At 42.5% G+C, this 20,086-nt stretch overlaps 1 protein-coding gene across 3 annotated transcripts in view; it reads right to left on the bottom strand.

The window, feature by feature from the left end:
- ST6GAL2 (ST6 beta-galactoside alpha-2,6-sialyltransferase 2) overlaps positions 1 to 17,959 on the bottom strand; it is a 54,112-nt gene extending 36,153 nt beyond the window's left edge. For 2 of the 3 annotated variants that reach the window (XM_081907392.1, XM_081907394.1), the window contains exon 1: positions 3,821 to 4,822. In XM_081907392.1, coding sequence (XP_081763518.1) covers positions 3,821 to 4,817 — 997 coding nt within the window. In that variant the 5' untranslated portion in view covers positions 4,818 to 4,822. Of the gene's footprint in view, positions 1 to 3,820; positions 4,823 to 17,865 lie in introns of those variants that run through there. The other variant, XM_081907393.1, reaches the window with a different exon arrangement.
- Between the last annotated feature and the right edge of the window lie 2,127 nt (positions 17,960 to 20,086).

Below are 20,086 nucleotides of genomic sequence, written 5' to 3'. Positions count from 1 at the left end.
GGAGTTACAGCCAAACACTATAACCCGAGACTGCTGAGGTGAATGTGCAAGAAAAATGTGCTTTGAGCTATTGAAATATACCACATAAATACTACATCATATTATTACTACTACTACTACTGCGAACATCAACAACAACCTGGAGGCACATAAACGAAGCATTAAGAGAGGATACTGAGTGACACATGAAGTCTCTGAATTTTTTAAAACGCATCTTGATGTGGGAGGGGGGTGAGGTTGACAATAACCACAAATATTTCTTTTGTCGAACGAACGAAAGCCGAGGCTTTCCTAGAACAGAACAAGAAAGCAGAACAAAAGTCAGGCTGCCATGAGGTGAACATGACAGCACGCATTCTCATAATGCCTTATAAATTGTTGGCAGAGTCATTTACACCTGTTTAGCTTATGGCAAATGCAGCAGGGCAGTCGTTGTGGAGCATCTCACTGCAATAGGCTCTCCCTCCCTCCAGAATCCCCCTAGCAACAGATCCAGGCTCCTACATGAAGAGAAGGGAAGTCCATTGTTAATATATGCATCTGTGTTAAGAGAACGGGGCTGGGGCAGAATGTTGCTGATCCGTGGGATTTAGTGAAATAGGAGCAGTAGGACACAAGAACGAGCCCAGGATAAACACTTTGTATCACGCTCTTTTATTCTGGGTTAAATCAATCAATCAAGACTAGGCATCACCCTGAGGCGCCATGCCTCTCAATCATTAGCATGGCTACGTATGACTCACTGTTCCACATGCAAGCTTGCAATGAAAACTTGGGAAGGGGGAATCTGCCATTTACTCTGGTTGAGCATGCAAATAAGCGTTTAAAATGTAACACGGTTGCCTCCAGATTGTCAATATTTTGCAGGAGGGATTCAGCTGGAAAATTAAATTTGTGCAATTAAAGTGCTCCGCCACTCCAAAAAAACAACACTTTTTTAAAAAAACAAACAAACAAAGAGTAGCAGCAGCAACAACAACAACAGTAAACTGGCTTTTTGCTGTTGGGAACACGGCGGGGAGAATTATTAAAAAGCGTGGAATAAATGACCAATTGATGGGAATACTCATAACCTCTTTGCATGCAAATCAGAATAAATTATCAAGAAAGAGCAGGCGTTGCTTAACCTTTGAAACAGCTTTATGCAAGCAAATGATGAATACTCGACAAGAAGGTCACCTAGAGGAACATTATTTTCTTAGTAAGCAAAACTAGGTCAACTAGGGAGAGGGAGAGGTGACCTGGAAGTACTATGGGTGGGCAACTGGAGAGTTCCACAACTACAACGTACGGCACACTGAGTGACCCCTAAAACTGGATATATGGGAGACAAAAATGTTACTTCTTATGGCGTCAAAAGGTCACTGATTCGGAGGTATCTCGGCCTTTTTGAAAGGTAAAGGTCAACATGCTTTCTAAAAACCCTTAAAACATACAAACAAAACAGCTTCTTCGATACTGTACTCACAGTTTGGTAGAAAGCGGAAGACGGGCAACGGCACTTTAAAACACAAACTAGAAAAAGGAAATATTTTGCTTCATTATCTGTGAGGAAAAGGCAGGGGAGAGAACCTGTGGAGTTCTCACACCTCAGAGGTTTTCAAACTAGTGGGATTATTATCCTTCAAAACTGGAAGCTACCCTGACTGGAAGCTACCAGGACAGTTTGGCACATGTTCTGAGCAGGAAGCCTATTAAAGTAGTTGGATAATGAGAGTAGTTCTACTTCATCATAAGAGATTTAAAGGGAAACCTATCCGGATATGACAATATGAATGGCTCTAGAGGATTAACCCAGAGTTCATTTTAAAGAATATGTGGGAAGAACATTGTTTTCGTGTTCAGTAAGTGAAGTGACAAAACATTTCTTCCCTTTGCCTCCTTAGCCACAGTCTACATCTAACAGATCACACTCAGGATGGAACACAGGCGTGTTGATCAGGGGTGCATTCAGATATAGCGTTTATTACGTGAGTTTTCCTGACTATTATGCTAGCTCTCCTGTTACATTTTTTAACCTTCATTTCACACAGCAGTGTCTGTTGCATAGGGACATGAATGGCGCAGTGGTCTAAACCACTGAGCCTCTTAAGCTTGCCGATCGCAAGGTTGGCAGTTTGAATCCGTGCAACAGGGTAAGCTCCCGTTGCTTTGTCCCTGCCCACCTAGCAGTTCAAGAGAATTCAACTGGACTTAACCATCCAGGGGTCCTTTACCTTCTTTATGGAACTGCGGCTTTTTGACCAATATACTGCAATGTCACACTCAATTTAAATCACACCGATAAGCTTGGCTTCATCTTTATTTGATGACACCTGGGATTTAGTATGATGGGTGTGTGAGAGAAAAAACTTATCTCTATCCACACTCTCAGCATAACTTTTTATAGCTCTATCAGTCCACTCTTACTTACCACGTCTAAACTAAAAAGCCTCAAATATTGTAAAGGTTTCACATGGGGAAAGGTTCTACCAATAAGATGGAAAGGGACATTTTCTAGATAAAAAATAAACTAAAAATCTGTGGAAATTTTTCCATTTCTTAAAGTAACGATGAATAGATGCTAACTGTAAATAAATCATTAGGCAAGTTCGGCAGTTTTGATTTTGTCTATTGAATACAAGTAAAATAAAAGAGCTAAACTAGATTATTCTGTAGGGCATCAGAACATTTCCTTATGCAAATTACTCTAGTTTACATATGCAAAATTTCTAAAAACCAACATCACTAGTTGCTCAAACCCTTGATCAATTGGGTTGACCTTCTCCGTACTTTTCCTAGCTCTACAATATGCTTTTGAGGTGTGGCAACCAGAACTGTATGAAGCATTCCAAGTGCGGCCATGCCACAGATTTATCTAACAGCATTATGATGGGGCAGATTAATTTTTAATGCCTTTCCCAATCTCTAACATGAAAACTTACTCTTTCCACAGATGCCACACACATCAACACAGACATTTTCAGTGAGTTATCCATTGCAACCCAAAAGTCTCGTTCCTGGACAGTCAACCAGTTCAGATCCCACGTGCATAAATGTAAAAAATACCACCGGCTAAAAGCAACTGATGTTCCTGCCTTCAAGCACTAGGTGGCCCTAATCCTATCTAGGTATAGTACAGATTTAGAATTTCTTGCATTATTTTACACTTGCTCACAATTAACCCTGTTTGTCGTTTTATTTTAATGCCTGCTCCCTCCTAATAATCTGCAAACTTGGCCACCTCACTGCTCAACCCTAACTCCATGTCATTTAGGAACAAGTTAAAGAGCACATCCTTGGGAAAATCCCATTTCTTATACCCCTCCAGTACGAGAATTGCCCATTTATTCCTACTCTCTGCTTCCTCTTCCAGTTACTGATCCATAAGAGAACCTGTCTTCTTATCCCACGACTGCTAAGCTCACTCAGGAGCCTTGGGTGAAGGATTTTACTAACATCTTCTTGAAATGCCAAGCACACAATCTAGTTAATTTATAGAATAAGAGACACTGATGGTCACTAGCTCAGGTGACTTGAAAAGGTCGGTGGTCAAATTAATGGGGGATTAAGTCCATCATTGGCTACAAATCATGCTGGCTATATGTGGCTCCCAGCTTCAAAGGAAGTATGCCTCTGCATACCATTTTCTGGGGAATGAGTGAGGAGGGCTATTGGGCTCCTGGCCTGCTTGTGAGCTTCCTAAGAGACATCTATTGGCCAACAAGGGGAACAAGCTGATAGGCCTTCATCTGACCTATCAGGGCTCTATGTTATTTATGGACAGTCCTGGTCCACGTGTGCATGGTTTTGCACATTTTGTCGAGATCCTTCCACTCACCTATTTCATCCCCTAGAGAAGAGTTCAGGATGGAACCAGCGGACATGACGACAGCACAGCTACCAAACCCACGTGGGTACAGCTTGCTCAGAGAAACTTTGGGGACCCTCCTTTCCCATCCGAGGATAGAAAAGGGAGCTTCTTTGCCATCGATGGTCCTGACGTCCACACGTGCCTTGAGCTCACAGAGGAGTTGCTCTGAAGTCAACTTGAGGTTTCGCTTCCCTTTGAAGTGCACCCTATGCTTATTGGTATCCAGGTAACCTTTCCTTGCTTTCTGTAGGCGAGGGAGAAGCATCTTAGAGGAGACGTTCCCTTTCCAAAGCCTGTAGAGGAAAGATTTCGACATTGTGGAATATACTCCATCCCATTCATTGGACTCTTCAAACATCTGGCCTCTCCTGTGTCTTGCATGTCTTTTCTTTTTCTTCCTTTGAGGGAGCCAATTATCCGGCAAGGCATTGCTCTTCTGATCCGCCCCCTCTGCTGAGACTAATCTCCCTATTCTCTGAATACTGCTCTGTGACCGACGCTGACCAGCAGCAAATAAATAATCACCAGACCTTTGATAGAAAGCACTTTTTGATTTTCTTCCTAATTGGGGAGGGAAAAATTCCTCTTCACTTTCAAAGCCATCATCTAGCTCAGCCCATTTTTTAACGCTCCCAGTCCCCGATTTGAGTGAACCCGAGACGTCTTTGCTGAGAAGCAGATCGTTCTCATCAGCTGTATCAGAGAAGGACGGGTCGTGCATGGCTCCCATGATAGCTCTCTGCTTGCCTTGAATGGACAAAAGTCTTTTAGTCTCAGTGTAGGAGAAGGAGCTTGGAACTGCTTCAGCCGTGTTGCTATCTGTGAAATAGATGAAGATAACCAGGAACAGGAGACCCCACGCGAATATTCCAAACAGCATGAGTTGTTTCCATTGCTTCAAGTTAGGTTTCATGGCAACTCTGTGCCTATTCTGCCGTATGCTAAAGGCCCAGTGAAGGAGCATCAAACCTGGAATAAGAAGATTCAGTATTAGCAAAGGTAGGACAGAAACAAACAACTCTAAGGTCAATGATAATGTGTCGGAAACTATGCAACGTAGGAACACTTATCAGTAGGTAAATTGTTTTCCTCAACAACTGATATCACACCCAGGATATTTATGGCATAATGTCAATTTTTCAGGGCAACACAGCATAATGTCCCTCTTTAAGCACATTTTGCATGCTGCTCTGCAAACCACAGCCAAATCAACTCATGCTGAACTAAAATTTATATTGACAAGTGACAATCAGCTTCAAACTTTCAAACAAGGGTATACACACACACGCTTATGTATACATTTATGGAACTGAAGGGCCCATGCAAATCTTTACTATTCCACATGAGACATGTCTCCACAGTGCTCTGCAGGTTTAAGACATTTTATCACAGTGGGGACTCATTTGTAGAAGTTATACAAATGGCAGAATTCAAGGGCTAAAACAGGTCTGAAGAAAATCTAATCTAGTCTCATCAAGACAGAATACTGTATATCTCAGAACAGTTAACATATCTAGCACAGTCCCCATGCAGGTTCTTTTCTGAATTTCAGATTGAAGGCAAGAGCAGGTTAATAGGCACAGCTATGAATAAAAAAAATATCCCTGGTTCAAATTTTAGTCCAGAATTTCAGGCACCAAGGTAGCTTTATGCAAGCCATTGTCTCAATTTGCAATTTAGGGATTAAACCATCCTGCGTCTCAGGGATGTTGAAAGTGTTATGCCAAAGAAGCACATAAAGAAAGGAATATAAATGTTAACTATTATTAGGAGTTGGTTTTTTTATGACAATTCTGGTATCCTAAATAAGTGGCAGTGTGGCAGTCATGCTTCCTTAAGACTCCCAAGAATCGACCGCATGATTCTTAGCTTGCATTAAAACAAAGGATATTCTCTGGTGAAAATACTGTGCTGCTGAAGGAGCTTTCATCCTCCTTTGATCCTATTCAAGTGGCTGACTGCAGCCCCTGTGTCACAACTCCCATTGTTTTGCAACAGAAGGCACTTTTAATGTCTCTAAACTAGGCCTCCTATTTATTACAGGAGGGGAGCTGAGTGGAAGAAGAGTCTTTATCCTTTTCAAACTTTCCTCTCTTTCAGGACTTTGTATTGTCAAGGTTCTCCATTGCTAAGAAAAAGCATATAAAGACACACAGCTATGAGGTCAGGACGGTTCAAGTTGATGTTCTACGTTAGGCACTGTTATGTTAAATAGGCCCCTTTCTTCCCTCAAGAGAAAGAGAGGAAGGATACTGCAGCTTTTCAATTGGAAGTTCGTCTCAGGGTTAGCAGGGGTTGTGAATTCTGTGGCCAGACATTCCCATGGTGTTGGGAATTCAAACTTGATGGGAAAACTCTGCAACCTAGGTGGAAAAAGTTCTGGTGGTATGAGGAATTAAAGAACCTTTCCAGCATAAAGCAAAGGAAGTTTCTCTTCAAAGCACAGACACACTGCATTGCAGCTGTTATGTGGCTTTTAATACTTCCCCATCATATAATTAGAACCCTTTCTTTGAACTAGAGACTGCCAGGAGTTACTCTCTGCCACTGCTTTTTGAGAACGCAACTGATCTTAGAAGAAAAATAAAATTTACATGATACAATTACACCTGGACAAGTTAAGAGAGGAAGTGAGTTCAGGCAGAGATGAGAGATTGTTAAAAAGGCGTTATTCTGTGACATTGAGGCACATGCCTGGGCACACGTTTTGGCGCTGTACCATGCAGAAGGCAATTGCCTCCAGTGCAAAATAGAGCATTTAAGTAAATTTTCTGCCTTCATTTTAAGCGCATATCCATGCAACAGCTGATCTATGTTTGCCCATCTCATGTAGGTGTGCAGATCATCTAAAAGCAACTGATTTGGGAAAGCTGATAAAAAAGAGAAAACTGAAAGAACAGAAGGGAAAGCAGACAGAAATTATGAAACAAGCTAGAAATCAACACGATATACGCTTCAGGTTTGCACAGACTGAGTGTTACAAAAGGACGACTATCCGTTTCGGTGCCATATAAAGGAACAATTCGCATCCAACATTCATGCACAAGCAGCATAATTCACTCTGAGTTCTCTAATACATTGCTAGCACTATGCAGTTCGATACTGCCATTTGTATTGAACCTTCGCCCCATGGTACTGCTTTGTTTTGTTTTTGTTATTATTCAACATAGCATTAATTTTTCTTTTGAAATAACTTTTAGCAAACGGTTATAAAAGAGCATCCAGGTACAAACCAGGATCTGATTTATAAAAGCACAATCCAAAAAGTACCAGTCGTTTTTCCTCAAACCTAACATAGCAGAAACCTCGAGGCAAACCCAAAACCAATCCCTCAAGCCAGTGGAGGGTGGTCCGTTGGGGTGAATGGGGTGCTGCCCTAATAATCTTAGCCAGCCCACACCTGGCTGCTTTTGTGCTTAAAAACTAGCCCATGGGGTGATTCTGCCCGTCAGCTTCCTCTAGTCTCAGGGGGAATGGGTACAAAACTATTTTATTTCTAAAATCCCTGTTCACATGTAAGTGTTCATCACTTGCAGACCGCATCATCCGATCTACATGTATCAAAAACCACAGAGAGGTTTTATATCATCGCAGACTCCCGCCCCGCAAAAAAGTGGGGCCAGTTCACAGCCTGTGAGTCAGTGTGAGTAATTGGAGGATCAGAGAGGAAGACAGCAATTCTAACCCGTCTGGGAGCAGAGTGGTGAGTCCACTGTAGCATCTGAAGCCCTGCCAGTTCTAAAAGCCGGCACAGTAGGTGGGCTTTATTTTATCAGGCCCTTTGGGAGATCCCTGGGGCTATGGATCCAGCAGATCGAAAGCCAGCAGAAATCCACCACACCCCCACTTCACAGATTTCCACAGGTGGGATCTCCCCACATGGCTTGGCAAAGCCTCAACAGCGGAGGAGGAGCTTTCTCACCAGGTTGACGGTGACTCTGTCAATTACTAATCCCCTCCAGCACTCAGATCAGGAGGTTAGGACTGCAAGTGCTCAACATGCATCTGTGATTCAGCCCTTCTTCAGGAAGCAGGCCAGCAGGCAACACCATGTGAGCGCGAGAGTTCTGCTAGCCAAGGAGATGAGCTAAATTTTCAAATAAAAAACCATGAGACCAATCCGCCAGAAAGTTATGCTGCAACGAATAGGAGTGATGCAAATGTATCATTGTGGTACAAGAGGTTCAAGGGAATTCCTTTCCAAGTAAACCTTTTCCAACAAGGGAATCACCTCTGTGGTATTTGAGTATATATATACAAAACTACTTTTGTGTTCTCTGGCAAGTACTGTTCCATCAACATGAAATCTTGAAATTGCACGAGTTATTATTATCGACATGGAATCCTGGCTCCTAAAAATCCAAATGCTGAATTTTGCGACCAAAAATCATCCCTAGGATTCCACTGCAAGTTGCACTGATCAACTGTCTCTGGATATTTGCCAAATTTGGGAGTCCGAAGCAGACCGCCAACCCACCGCAAAACAAATAATCTCCTGTTTTAAAAACCGAAAGACACAATCATATCAGGATCCAATAGCTATAAGAATCAGGCATGCATGTAAATTATGGCATATATAACGCCATTGAGGCTTCTTCCTCCTGATACTGGCATTAAAGCCATCTGTGTACCTTTAAGACACTGTGCCATCTGCCCTAAAGCTGCCACAGGCAAATATGTCTGCAGGAGAGGAACTATTGTCTAACCCTTTACCCCAACTTCTCAATAGAAAAGAAAATCCTCTATCACACAACCCACCAGGTATTTGTCCACATGTATTTGAAATGTTAACAGTAGTGTTATTAAGCACTCCGTAGTTGAAAAGCAACACAAGTGAATTGGCACAGCGAGACTATTAATTTGGGAGTACAAGCAAGAAACTGTTAAGCCATTTTCTGATCTCCTATGGAACTGATTTCTCTCAGCCTACTTCATTCAATTTAGGAGAGCAGATGAATTGAAAAACTGCCGCTCAAAGCAGCACGTTCCTCTGCTCTGACATCATGTGTAACTGTGCATGACTGCAGGAGTATTCTATGGTATATTACAACCAGAAATGGCTGCTGGGAGAAGGAGTTATTGGTAATGAATGAACCATTCAACGTCAGAAACGGCCTATAGCAGCGTTTTTACGAACTGCATTAATCACACCTGCACAAATGAGTGTGCATAGCTTGGGATGGATTTTGTGTTTGACTCCAGACACCGTATTTAAAGAAACATAATAAACAGCAAAAATGAGGAGTTTTAAAACATTTTGACAGGATAAATAAATCTGTGGTCTCAGAAAGTTATATGTACCTCTGTGACTGGGTGCAAGACGTGGCCATTAGAAATAAGATATTATAGCCCCTTACAAAGTTTCACACTCCATATGCAATAACTCATTTTATATCTGCTCTCAGCATGATTAGAATAAAGGTTTCTTTTCTTTGCTATACAAATATTTGCTCTTGCTACATTACTCCGCATCAACAGAGGTAACCGCAGCTGAGAGCAACAAACGAAATTGCTTTCCAAGACAAAATTTCTAAGGTTTCCAGCCACGAGAGCACTGGAAATCATCATTCCAAAAGTTACATACCAGCAGTTACAAAGTTTTAGTCATTAATTCAAACAAATTCTGCTAAGTCTTCTAAATGGAAGATAAATTTTTTTTGCTTACAGAATACAACTGTGGTGCAGTGATGGAGAGTTGGGTTAGAATATGGAACACACATCTGCCATATATACAGCACTCACTGGGCAAGTCATTGTCAACCTCTACTTCCCATCTGTAAAATGGGAATCGGAAGATAAGAAGCTGCAGTATAGCAAGTCAGGCCATTGCTCTCTCCAGCTTGCTACTGTCTACACCAGAGCTTTCCAAACTGTGTGTCGCGACACATTAGTGTGTTGGCTTCAGTGTGTAGTTGTGTTGCGCAAACACTCCCCGCCCTCCTCCCGGGGCTGGAAAGAAGGGGTTAGTTCAGGCACAGGCAAACTCCGGCCCTCCAGATGTTTGGGACTACAACTCCCATCATCCCTAGCTAATAGGACCAGTGGTCATGGATGATGGGAATTGTGGTCCCAAACATCTGGAGGGCCAGAGTTTGCCTAAGTCTGGGTTAGTATGTCTGGTTTGCTAGTAAAACTGAATTACTGTGTCACTAAATGATGCATGTCTAAAATGTGTGTCACCAGCATGAAAAGTTTGGAAAGCTGTGGTCTACACTGACCGCTGGCAACAGCTCTCCAGGGTTCATTAACAGCCTTATCTGAAGATGACATGGATTGAACTTGCATATATTCCAGGGGCTCCTTTTTAAGTGGGACATTCTGGATTGACGGAATGCTCCCCAGCTTCTGATCCCCATCTCAGATGTCCCATATTGGATCCCATGGTCTGGCTGTGCCAAACCGCCAGACCGAAATGTCCCATTAAACTTTAATTAGTTTAATGTAAATGCCCAGTGCACTTCCTTCTTTAAAAGTCTCACCACGGCAGAGGATTTCGCGCAGCAGCTAAGAAGGGCAGGAGAGGCAGCATCTTCCCAAAAAGGAGTCCTGGAGCATGCGGTTTGTAAATCAAAAAAAAGGTTTATTTACAAAACACCAAAAAACAACCCTGGCGACGAACCACACATCTCAGCAAAACACACACCCAAAAGGGAGAAGGGGGAGAACAAACAAACAGGGGGACTATTTATACAGACTCATGTTCCTGGAAGCCTAATGACCTCCAGCTGCTCAGTGATTAGAGCGTTTCTGCTACTCTTTTAACCCTTTGATAGCAACACCCCCTCTCGCTCGTAACACTGAGCTGTACCAACCTTAATACAAATTTAAACCTGAACAGAAACATTTATGAGATTGCGGACTCAAAGCTTTTGTAAAGCCGTCTGCGAGATTTTCTTGGCTTGGACAATACTTTAGTTCAATTAAACCTTGTTTTACACTTTGGCATACATTTTGATAACGGATATCCAAGTGTTTTGTGTGCGCCTTGAATTGACCTGATTTAGCTAGTTTAATACAAGGTTGATTGTCTTCCCACACTCTGATAGGTAGGGAACATTCTCCAAACAATTCTTGTACCAGTTGCTTATAAAATTCCAGTTCTCTACATATATCTGATAACGCATTGAACTCAGATTCAGTTGAACTTAAAGCTATAAGTGATTGCTTTCTTGATCTCCAACCAATTAGTGCATTTCCAAATTTTATCGCCATTCCTGACACTGATTTTCTATCTGGTCCAGCATCTGCCCAACTGCTGTCGGCCCAACATTCAAGTTGTGTGCTGCCCTCTGCTGATAGTTTTAAGCGAAAACTTTTGGTAGTTTGGAGATACCTTAAAACTCTTTTTACTCCTTGCCAAGCATGCATTGATGGTTTTTCAGCTTGTCTACACAGCATGTTGACAGCATATGTTATATCGGGCCGAGTCCACTGTGCAATGTGGAGTAGACTGCCTATCGCTGACTGGTAAACCCCGGGATTACAGAACTCTGCCTTTTGCTCAGTTTGAGCATCCTTTGTGTAACTTAACTCCATTGGGGTTTTAACACCAGCACAGTTGTTCATTTTAAACCTTTCCAGCAACTGCTGGATTTTAGCTTCTTGGCTAAGCCAATAGTTACCATTTTCATCTTGCTGAATTTTAACTCCTAGATAAACAGATACATTGCCTAGTGATTTTATCTGAAACCTTTCTCCAAGCTTTGTGGCAAATTGTTGTGCAAGTTTATCATCCTTTCCACTGTATAATAAATCGTCAACAAATATCAAAACTGCTTCTTGTTCACATCCCGAGCCTTTTAGATAAAGACACGCATCTGCTGCGCTCTTTCTGAACCCCATGCTCTCTAGAGCATCGTTTAAGCAGGAATTCCAATTACGGGCGGACTGTTTCAACCCATAAATGGATTTGTGTAGGCGCCAGACCTGGTTTGGCTTGTCTCCTTCAAAACCTGGTGGTGGTGTCATATAGACTTCCTCCTGTAAGTCTGCATTTAAATAAGCCACATTGACATCAAAATGAAACAGCTTATTTCCCTTCTTAGCTGAAGAGGCTAGAAGCATTCTTAATGACTCCGATCTTGAAGTAGGGGCATAGATTTGAGAATAGTGAACACCTTTGCGCTGCGAAAACCCTTTTGCAACTAGTCGGGCTTTATATTGCAACTCTTCAGTAGTTGTGGGCTTTAAACGATATACCCATCGACAACCTACAGCTTGTTGCCCTTTCGGAAGCTCTGTACTTGTAAACACACCGAGAGACTTCATTGAAGCCATCTCTTTTTCCATTGCTTCCTGCCACTTTACGGCTTCTGAGCTTGGAAGCTGTTGTACTTCCATATAGCTTTCTGGCTCACACTGTGCCATATTTACGTATACACTTGTCACCTTAAACCGCTCTGGCGGCTTGCCCTTCGTGGCGCGTTTTGACCTGCGCAATTGCTCCTCTTGTGCCCCCTCTGACCGTTGGCTGTCAGAATCTGTCTCAGACTTTATGTCTGGACGTGCCTCTAGGGATAAAGACCTCCGTTTAGATACCTCCCTTGGGCTTGGTGTTGCAGGTGACCTGCTTTGCTTTTGCTGTCTGCTAGGCCTACTGACTGGCGAAGTTGGAGCACTCCTAGATTCTGGCTTTTCTACCTTAGGAGAAGAACCTCGTGCCTGATCAGAATCTGCATCTGAACCATGTGCACCATCCCCTTCTGGCTCATCACTCTCTGGACTTTCTTTCTCAGCATGAATGCCTAAATCATCTCTCAAAATGTCAGGGTTAGCGTGTAAGTGAGTCCATCCGGACTGCTCACAAAAATCAGCGCTCCTACTGAGGACCACTCTTGTAGTATCCCCACCTGGGTCCACAAACCTCCAAGATTTGGCATGTGGTTCGTACCCGCAAAAGATGAGTTTCCTAGCCCTTGGACTTCCCTTTTTCCTTAACGCTTTTGGGATAAGTACATAGGCTTGAGATCCAAACACCCGAAAGTAATTAACTTTGGGCTTCTTCCCATATAAAGCAAAATAAGGCGTAGTATCAATTACCGAATTATATACTCGGTTCAGAATATGAGTAGCCGCCTGCCAGGCTTCCGCCCAGTAACTCTGAGGAAGTTTAGCATCAAACAACATAGAGTTTGCCAACTCTTGCAGAACCCTATTTTTACGTTCGGCCACGCCTCCTTCTTGGGGGGAATAAGGTGTAGACAGACGATGCTTAATTCCCTTTTTCTTAAAGAAATTCTGCAACACAGACCCGGTAAATTCTGACCCTCTGTCTGTCTGAAAAGCAAGTACTCTAGTACCGAATTCAAGTTCTACCGCATGAACCCAATTTTTAACTGTTTCTGCAGTATCTGCTTTTGTTTTGAGAGGAAAAAACCATGTAACCTTTGTTTTGTCATCCGAGAGACACAGTGCATACTTTGAACCTCCCATGCTAGCAACAGGCATTGGGCCACATAGGTCCATATGCACAAGTTGGAATACTTTGTCAGATTTCCTATCTGAACTGGGATAGCTGCATCTATGAACCTTCGCACTTTTGCATGCAGTACAATCCAAATACTTAGTACATTTGTTCAATTTGCACCCTTCTGATAATTCAGGTTGCCTTTTAACATACTGAAAATTAATATGCCCTAAACGGCGGTGCCATAAATGAACACAAGAATTATGGGTAGGCGTGTTCACACAACCAGCATGAACCTGTTCAACTTCATCTGGACTTGTCTCAAAATAATATAACCCATTTCTGCATTCCACCTGCAAAAGAGATACGTTATTCTTTGAAATAGTGCAAACCCCATTTTCAAACACAGTTTTAAACCCATTTCTATCAAGTTCTGACACAGACAAAATACACCCCTTCAGTCCCTTTAGCACGTAGGCATCAATTTCTGTTTGCAAACAATTCAAGAACACTGTGCCTACAGTCTCTAAGGAACGTTTAGTTGAATCTGCCATAGTCACAACTTTAGGGGTTTGCAAATGTCTGCAATTCTGCAAACGTACACTAGATGGCGCCACCAGGTGGTGAGATGCACCACTGTCGATCAACCAGCGTAGATTGCTGCCTTGGCCACGCCCTTGCATCAACGCCATTGCTGAAGCCATGTGCTGTGTGCTGTGGGAGTAGCCACGACCTCCTCCTCTTCTTCGACGTCCCCTGGAACTCCTTGTCTGGTAACTAGGGGTAACGGCCTTGTTGCTGTCTTGACCAGGTTCACGTGTGCAATTCCTGATTAGGTGGGAAGGGGAACCACAGCGAAAACAGTGTCTAGCTGCAAAAGCATTTACTGTGTGCTCAAACTCAGCATCAACACTCTTAGGCACAGCATAACTCCCCTTTAAAGACAAACCTCTTTCTCTTTGCCTTTTATCCTGTTCATCCGCAAGCCGAGAAGAAATGTATTCAAGGGTTAATTCAGTTGAAGGCATAGCTTCCAAAGTTAGAGCTAGAGTCTCATAGCTTTTATCAAGAGAAGACAACAATATGTATGACTGCTGCTCCATAGAGAAAGGAATGCCCAGCTGTCTTAGTTGATTAAAGGCAGACACCATTTTGGCAATATGTTCTTTCACACACGCTCCCGGTTGGAGACGTAAATCAAACAAACATCTTGTAGCATGGATCTTGGCCCCCGCAGTGTTTCTGGAATTTAACCGCTGCAGAACCGTCCAGACCTCATGCGTGTTCTTTAACTCAGAAACATAAGGCATTTGCTCTGGTCCCACTGCCAAAACTAGTAGACCTTGGGCTTTCCTGTCGCGTTTCTGTGAAGCTGCTGCTGCTGCTTTGGCTTCTGCAGACGCGTCTGCAGCTGCCTGTAAAGGCGGTGCTTCAGTACAGCTCCACAACTCTTTTGCTTGCAACCAAACCCTTACTCTAGCCTTCCAATCTTGCCAATTTTTCCCATTGAGTCGCGTAAACGGGACAGTAAAACTTTCCTGGGACTCTGCCATCCTCCCTGGGGCTTAGGAACGATACTCACACACCTGTAGACCGTCTCCCAGCTGCTGAGGTGGCTCCTTGAGGAATCAGACGTCTTCCAGCGAGTACAAACTGCGCAGTGCCTCTTTAAAACTTTTCTAGGCACGTTGCAGGACTCAAGCTGCTTTGGAGGCTTTCGTTGTCGGCAACCGCTTCTGTCTTCACTCCAGTCCTTGCATAAATCACTCTGAACTGCTCTCCTTATCTCCTTCTTGACGTACAAACAACCATAACCTGTCCCATTAAACTTTAATTAGTTTAATGTAAATGCCCAGTGCACTTCCTTCTTTAAAAGTCTCACCACGGCAGAGGATTTCGCGCAGCAGCTAAGAAGGGCAGGAGAGGCAGCATCTTCCCAAAAAGGAGTCCTGGAGCATGCGGTTTGTAAATCAAAAAAAAGGTTTATTTACAAAACACCAAAAAACAACCCTGGCGACGAACCACACATCTCAGCAAAACACACACCCAAAAGGGAGAAGGGGGAGAACAAACAAACAGGGGGACTATTTATACAGACTCATGTTCCTGGAAGCCTAATGACCTCCAGCTGCTCAGTGATTAGAGCGTTTCTGCTACTCTTTTAACCCTTTGATAGCAACACGAAAGACGTCTGTTTTTGGGTTCCATGCTGTGGCGCAAGTTTGTTTGCTCACAACAGAGCGTGGGTTGAAAAAACGGAAGTGAAACTTACCTTGACCTGTGCATCACCACTCTTTCTCCTCCTTAACCTATTAATCTTAACCTGTTAATGCTGATTCAACTTTGTGTGCCCTGAATTCACAGTATTTTAAACAGTCAAGTGTTGCTGTTTCTTAAGTCTGCACTTTCAAAGGTTGGTTGAAAACTTAATAATAATAATAATAATAATAATAATAATAATAATAATAATAATAATAAATTATTTATATCCCGCCCTTCCGCAGCCAAAGCTAGGCTCAGAGCGGCTAACAACAGTAAAATAATACAACATTCTAAAATCTTTTCATTATAAAATTAATTCAAATCAAATTAATGGCAACCATTGGGCTAGAGTTCTTGAGGATTGCCAGAGGAGGGGGTCAGGCTGTGCCCTGGCCAAAGGCCTGGTCGAACAGCTCTGTCTTGCAGGCCCTGCGGAAAGATGTCAAGTCCTGCAGGGCCCTAGTCTCTTGTGACAGAGCATTCCACCAGATCAGAGCCACAGCCGAAAAAGCCCTGGCTCCTAACCTCTCTGTGGCCTGACACCTCCAAGATGTTTTTGTTTGAAGACCGTAAGTTCCTCTGTGGAACTTAATTTTGAACATGGTGCAACCCTGGGATTTCTCCCCCTCTGCCCTCCCAGGGAACTGCTCATAACCTCTGTGCTTGAACAGAGTGTCCTTACTTCACCACTAAGGCTCAAGGAACAAAGATTCAGGGTCATATGGCCAAAGATACCTCATTTTTCCCCCTTATAGAAATCTAAGCATCATTCCTAGCACACATACTAGGTAGTTAGCTCCGCTGAACACAGTGGGACTTGCATCCAAAGAAACATACAGAGGACTGCACTGCTAGCGCTGGTATTCTCTAGAATAAAACTGCTAAGTACACATAAATTGTACCAAATATTTTAAGTATCAGCCCAGTTCCTTTTCTCTTTGTACCTTTTAGTCCTTCTGCTGTTCAACAGGTTGCTGGTGGCTCATAAAGCAATATAAGATTAATCAGATACTTGCTTTGGAGTTAATTCTGGAAAATATTATTTCAAAGTTTAATATTCTCTTCTAATCCTCTTTGCCTTACTTGCATTAGTGTGCCTTCAGACAAATATTATAATAAAAGCTTTAGTATCTCAATTGCAATAATACAGGATTTAGAATAGTCGCTAATATCTAATAGTGATGCTTATGTCACACAGTCTGTTGTGTTAATGTTTCAGACCTTGCACTCTAGTGAACTTTCAGACGACTAAGTAAATAATAATATATCAGTGAAAAACAGATGCTTACTACTGTAGCTTTGATTATATATATATCATGCTTTTGGTGGGGATGCTACAACTGCATAGCTCCACAAAGAGAAACCATATCGGACCCTAGTCATTTAAAAAAAACAAAACACTCCATGTTATGTACTGAAGTTCTCACCCTGGGCCAGCAGGGGGATGCTGTAGATAGTTTAGGTCCACATATGCAAATAAGGGATAGAAAGTGACGTTCAGTGATTGGATAGTTACAGAAAATGGTTACTGTTGCGTTCTAGTGGAGCTCTATATAAGCAGGCTGGCTGAACCCTTCAGTTCAGTTCTGTTCTGGCCTGTGAATAAACAAGAGCTGTTTGAAGAATTGCTGTGTCGTCTGATATGTTCACCCACAACTTAACACTCCACAAGAAAATCAGGAGGTCATGAGCCCATCGCTGTTGGTCCTAGACACTCCAAATGCAATTGCGCGACGGCCACCAGACATATAATCAGCAACTTTGATTTGAATTCTTATTTAAACTTTTACTGCCACCTCTGATCTATGAGGAAGCTTGCCAAAAATAAAGATAAATATCAGTTTCATTGCTTGGTGATGCATAAAGCATTATGAAAAACCTGAAATTCTTAGACTTTTAACACTGTTTTCTTTTGTATAACTTAATAAACAAAAAACAACATATAATAAGGCTAAATTGCTGATGACAAGCCAACAAACACCAGCTGGGATATTTTATTTGGCCTTCTCAAGGAAAATAAAGTAGTATTAATGCATACATTTTCTCTTTTCTGGCACAGTTTCACACATGGCTGAGAGATTTTAGTACTTTAAGCCAGCATCTGATCAAGAAGGCTTTCTTCTGTATGTGATGCAGTTGTATATGTAGCCTAACACAAGCCACTGGGATTTAGTCGTGGCTCCTACCGGGTTAGAATTCTTTGCAACCATGCAGCATGTCTATAAATCATGAGCATAGAAATGGCGCAAAGAGGAGGCCCACTCAAATCATAACAATTCCTCCCTCATTTTCACAACGTTTTTAGTCAAGAGTTGTTCTAGCCGACATTTCTCTGGAAACATACCTTTTTTCAGTCTTTTTCTTTCAGAACCCTGTGCAAAAGAGGCAATTTTCTTTGCAGGACCTTTAGTCTTCATTATGCACACCTACACATGGTTCTACAAGGAGCAAAAGAGGATGCTGAACAAAGGCTAGGGAAAGCAAACGATTAAGGCTACTTTAAGCAAAAGATCCGTAGTGGGGTTGGTGGGAAAGGGAAATAATCTACAAACTTTAACTTGAAATGAATACTTTAAAAACTAAGCCTTCCATATCCCCCAAACACAAGGCCCGATTATGAACTTAGCCTTGTATTTTATTACTGTTCTATCCAAACAGAACAGTTTGAAAATTACTTCTCTTGCTTTGTCCTCCCAATAATTCTATACAAGGTAGACTTCATCATGGCCACAAAGGAATTTGAATCTCCCATTACTATTGCAAACATACTGCATGCTGTCAGAGTCTTCCTATACCATGCAGAGACCTTGAGAGAACAGCACCTTTCAAAATTTTATATATATATATATATATATATATATATATATATATATATATATGGGTTTGTGATGGTAAAACTTGTTAACAATGTTGCTTCCAAAAATACACGACAAAACAAACTTCACTTCTGGTATCATTTTCTTCGCCGCCACCAATTTGTTTACTATTATAGTATAAAAAGTCTGTCTCTGATGCAATTATTGCAACATTTAATGGTCTTCAAATTTCTAATGCTTCATCTTCAGGGTTTTTTTTATGTTAAAACACACCTTCAATTAAAATAAGTAATTTTGGGATGAACCCTCCATGTCTGAGTCTAAGAATTTCTTGGGATGGGATACAAATCCCGACATGTAAGGGTTCAGAAAGACAGCAATTCAGTTACTAGAAATGATGATATTATTAGGGCTGGTGCCTAGGCGATTACACTTTCTTCCCCCGCCCCCTTTCCTAAAATGAAGGGATGCCAGTTAAACCTCAAGGAGCTAAGCTGCAAAAGGTAGCTGTGTCTGCAGGTGGGGCTGTGTTATTGCACGTCTCCTCCAGGCCACCAACCTAGTGGTGTTTGGAAGAGGATCTCAGTACAAGCACTTTAAGGCTCAGCTCTGATGTATAAGGTGGAATACGGTCCACGTAGACCATTATTGCACTGCATCTCTCCGCTCAGTATCATAGCTGTCATCCGTCCCTTATTTGGCGGGAAACTCCCTTATCCCAGCACCGTTTCCTGCTGCTGTCCCTTATTGATGATGCCCCTTAAATTTCCTGGGTTTCAAAGGAAGCAGCTCCTCTCCCTCCCTCCCTGCCGGCCAGGGAGGAGGGAGGTTCCAGCTGTGTTTCTTGGTTGTGTTGCTCACCCAATAAGGAGTCTAAGAACGACTGGGGGGGTGGAGCTTGCATGCCTTGTGCCAATCAAATCGGCCGCGTTGCCTGGGGACTCGGCTTTGCTCAGCGCTTCCCAGCGGAGAGGTGATGGTGGTTTTCCTTGCTGCATCCCCTTTGCTGGGTTGCTGCGCTGTGGGAACCACCGCTTGAGGCCTTGTTTGGCTGCTGGCTGGGCTTTGTGCTTTTGGCTTGGAGGGGCTCAGAAGTTGAATATACCTGTGCTCTGAAAATCCCTTATTTTGGCTGCTGATCCCTTATTTTCGAGGCTGCTGATCCCTTATTTTCAAATCTGTAAGCTGACAGCTATGCTCGGTATGCTACAACAAACCAGGGATTTTTTAAAATTATCCATAGTTTCCGTGCACATTTAAACTGGAAACTATGGTTATCAAGTTTGGAACAAGCCAGGATCCTAACCTAACTTTAAACAGTGATTTAAGATACTGGTTTTTTCAGACTTCTGGGCATGCTAAGGAGAAAAGATTATTTAGCCCAGATATGTATGCCTGATCCAGGCCCATGGCTGACATACCTTTCCTCTTCGAAAAAGAAGGGGGGGGAGTGGTACAAGCATAGTATTATTTAAGAGGGGGGCAGGCAGAAATATGGGGAAGAAAAATGAAAGGAAGAAAAAAGTGACGCAGGGATAAGAACATTCAGGAAGGAGCATAATGGGGAAGAGGTGAAGTTACAGTAAGCACAAAGACTTTGCTGGTTGGCATTTGAAGAGACTACAGCTAATTTCATATAACATTTCATACTGAAAGGAGCTTCATCATCTCTATTGTGTTTGGAGTGCTGATGCTACTGCTTATTTTATATAGTATTTCAACTGGAAAGGTGCTTTACCGTCTACTCTG

This window comes from Podarcis melisellensis (genome assembly GCF_964234715.1).
Source record: "Podarcis melisellensis genome assembly, chromosome: 4".
Classification (NCBI taxonomy): Eukaryota; Metazoa; Chordata; class Lepidosauria; order Squamata; family Lacertidae; genus Podarcis; species Podarcis melisellensis.
Note: the sequence above shows the minus strand (reverse complement) of the source record. Positions and strands in the feature narration are given on the sequence as shown.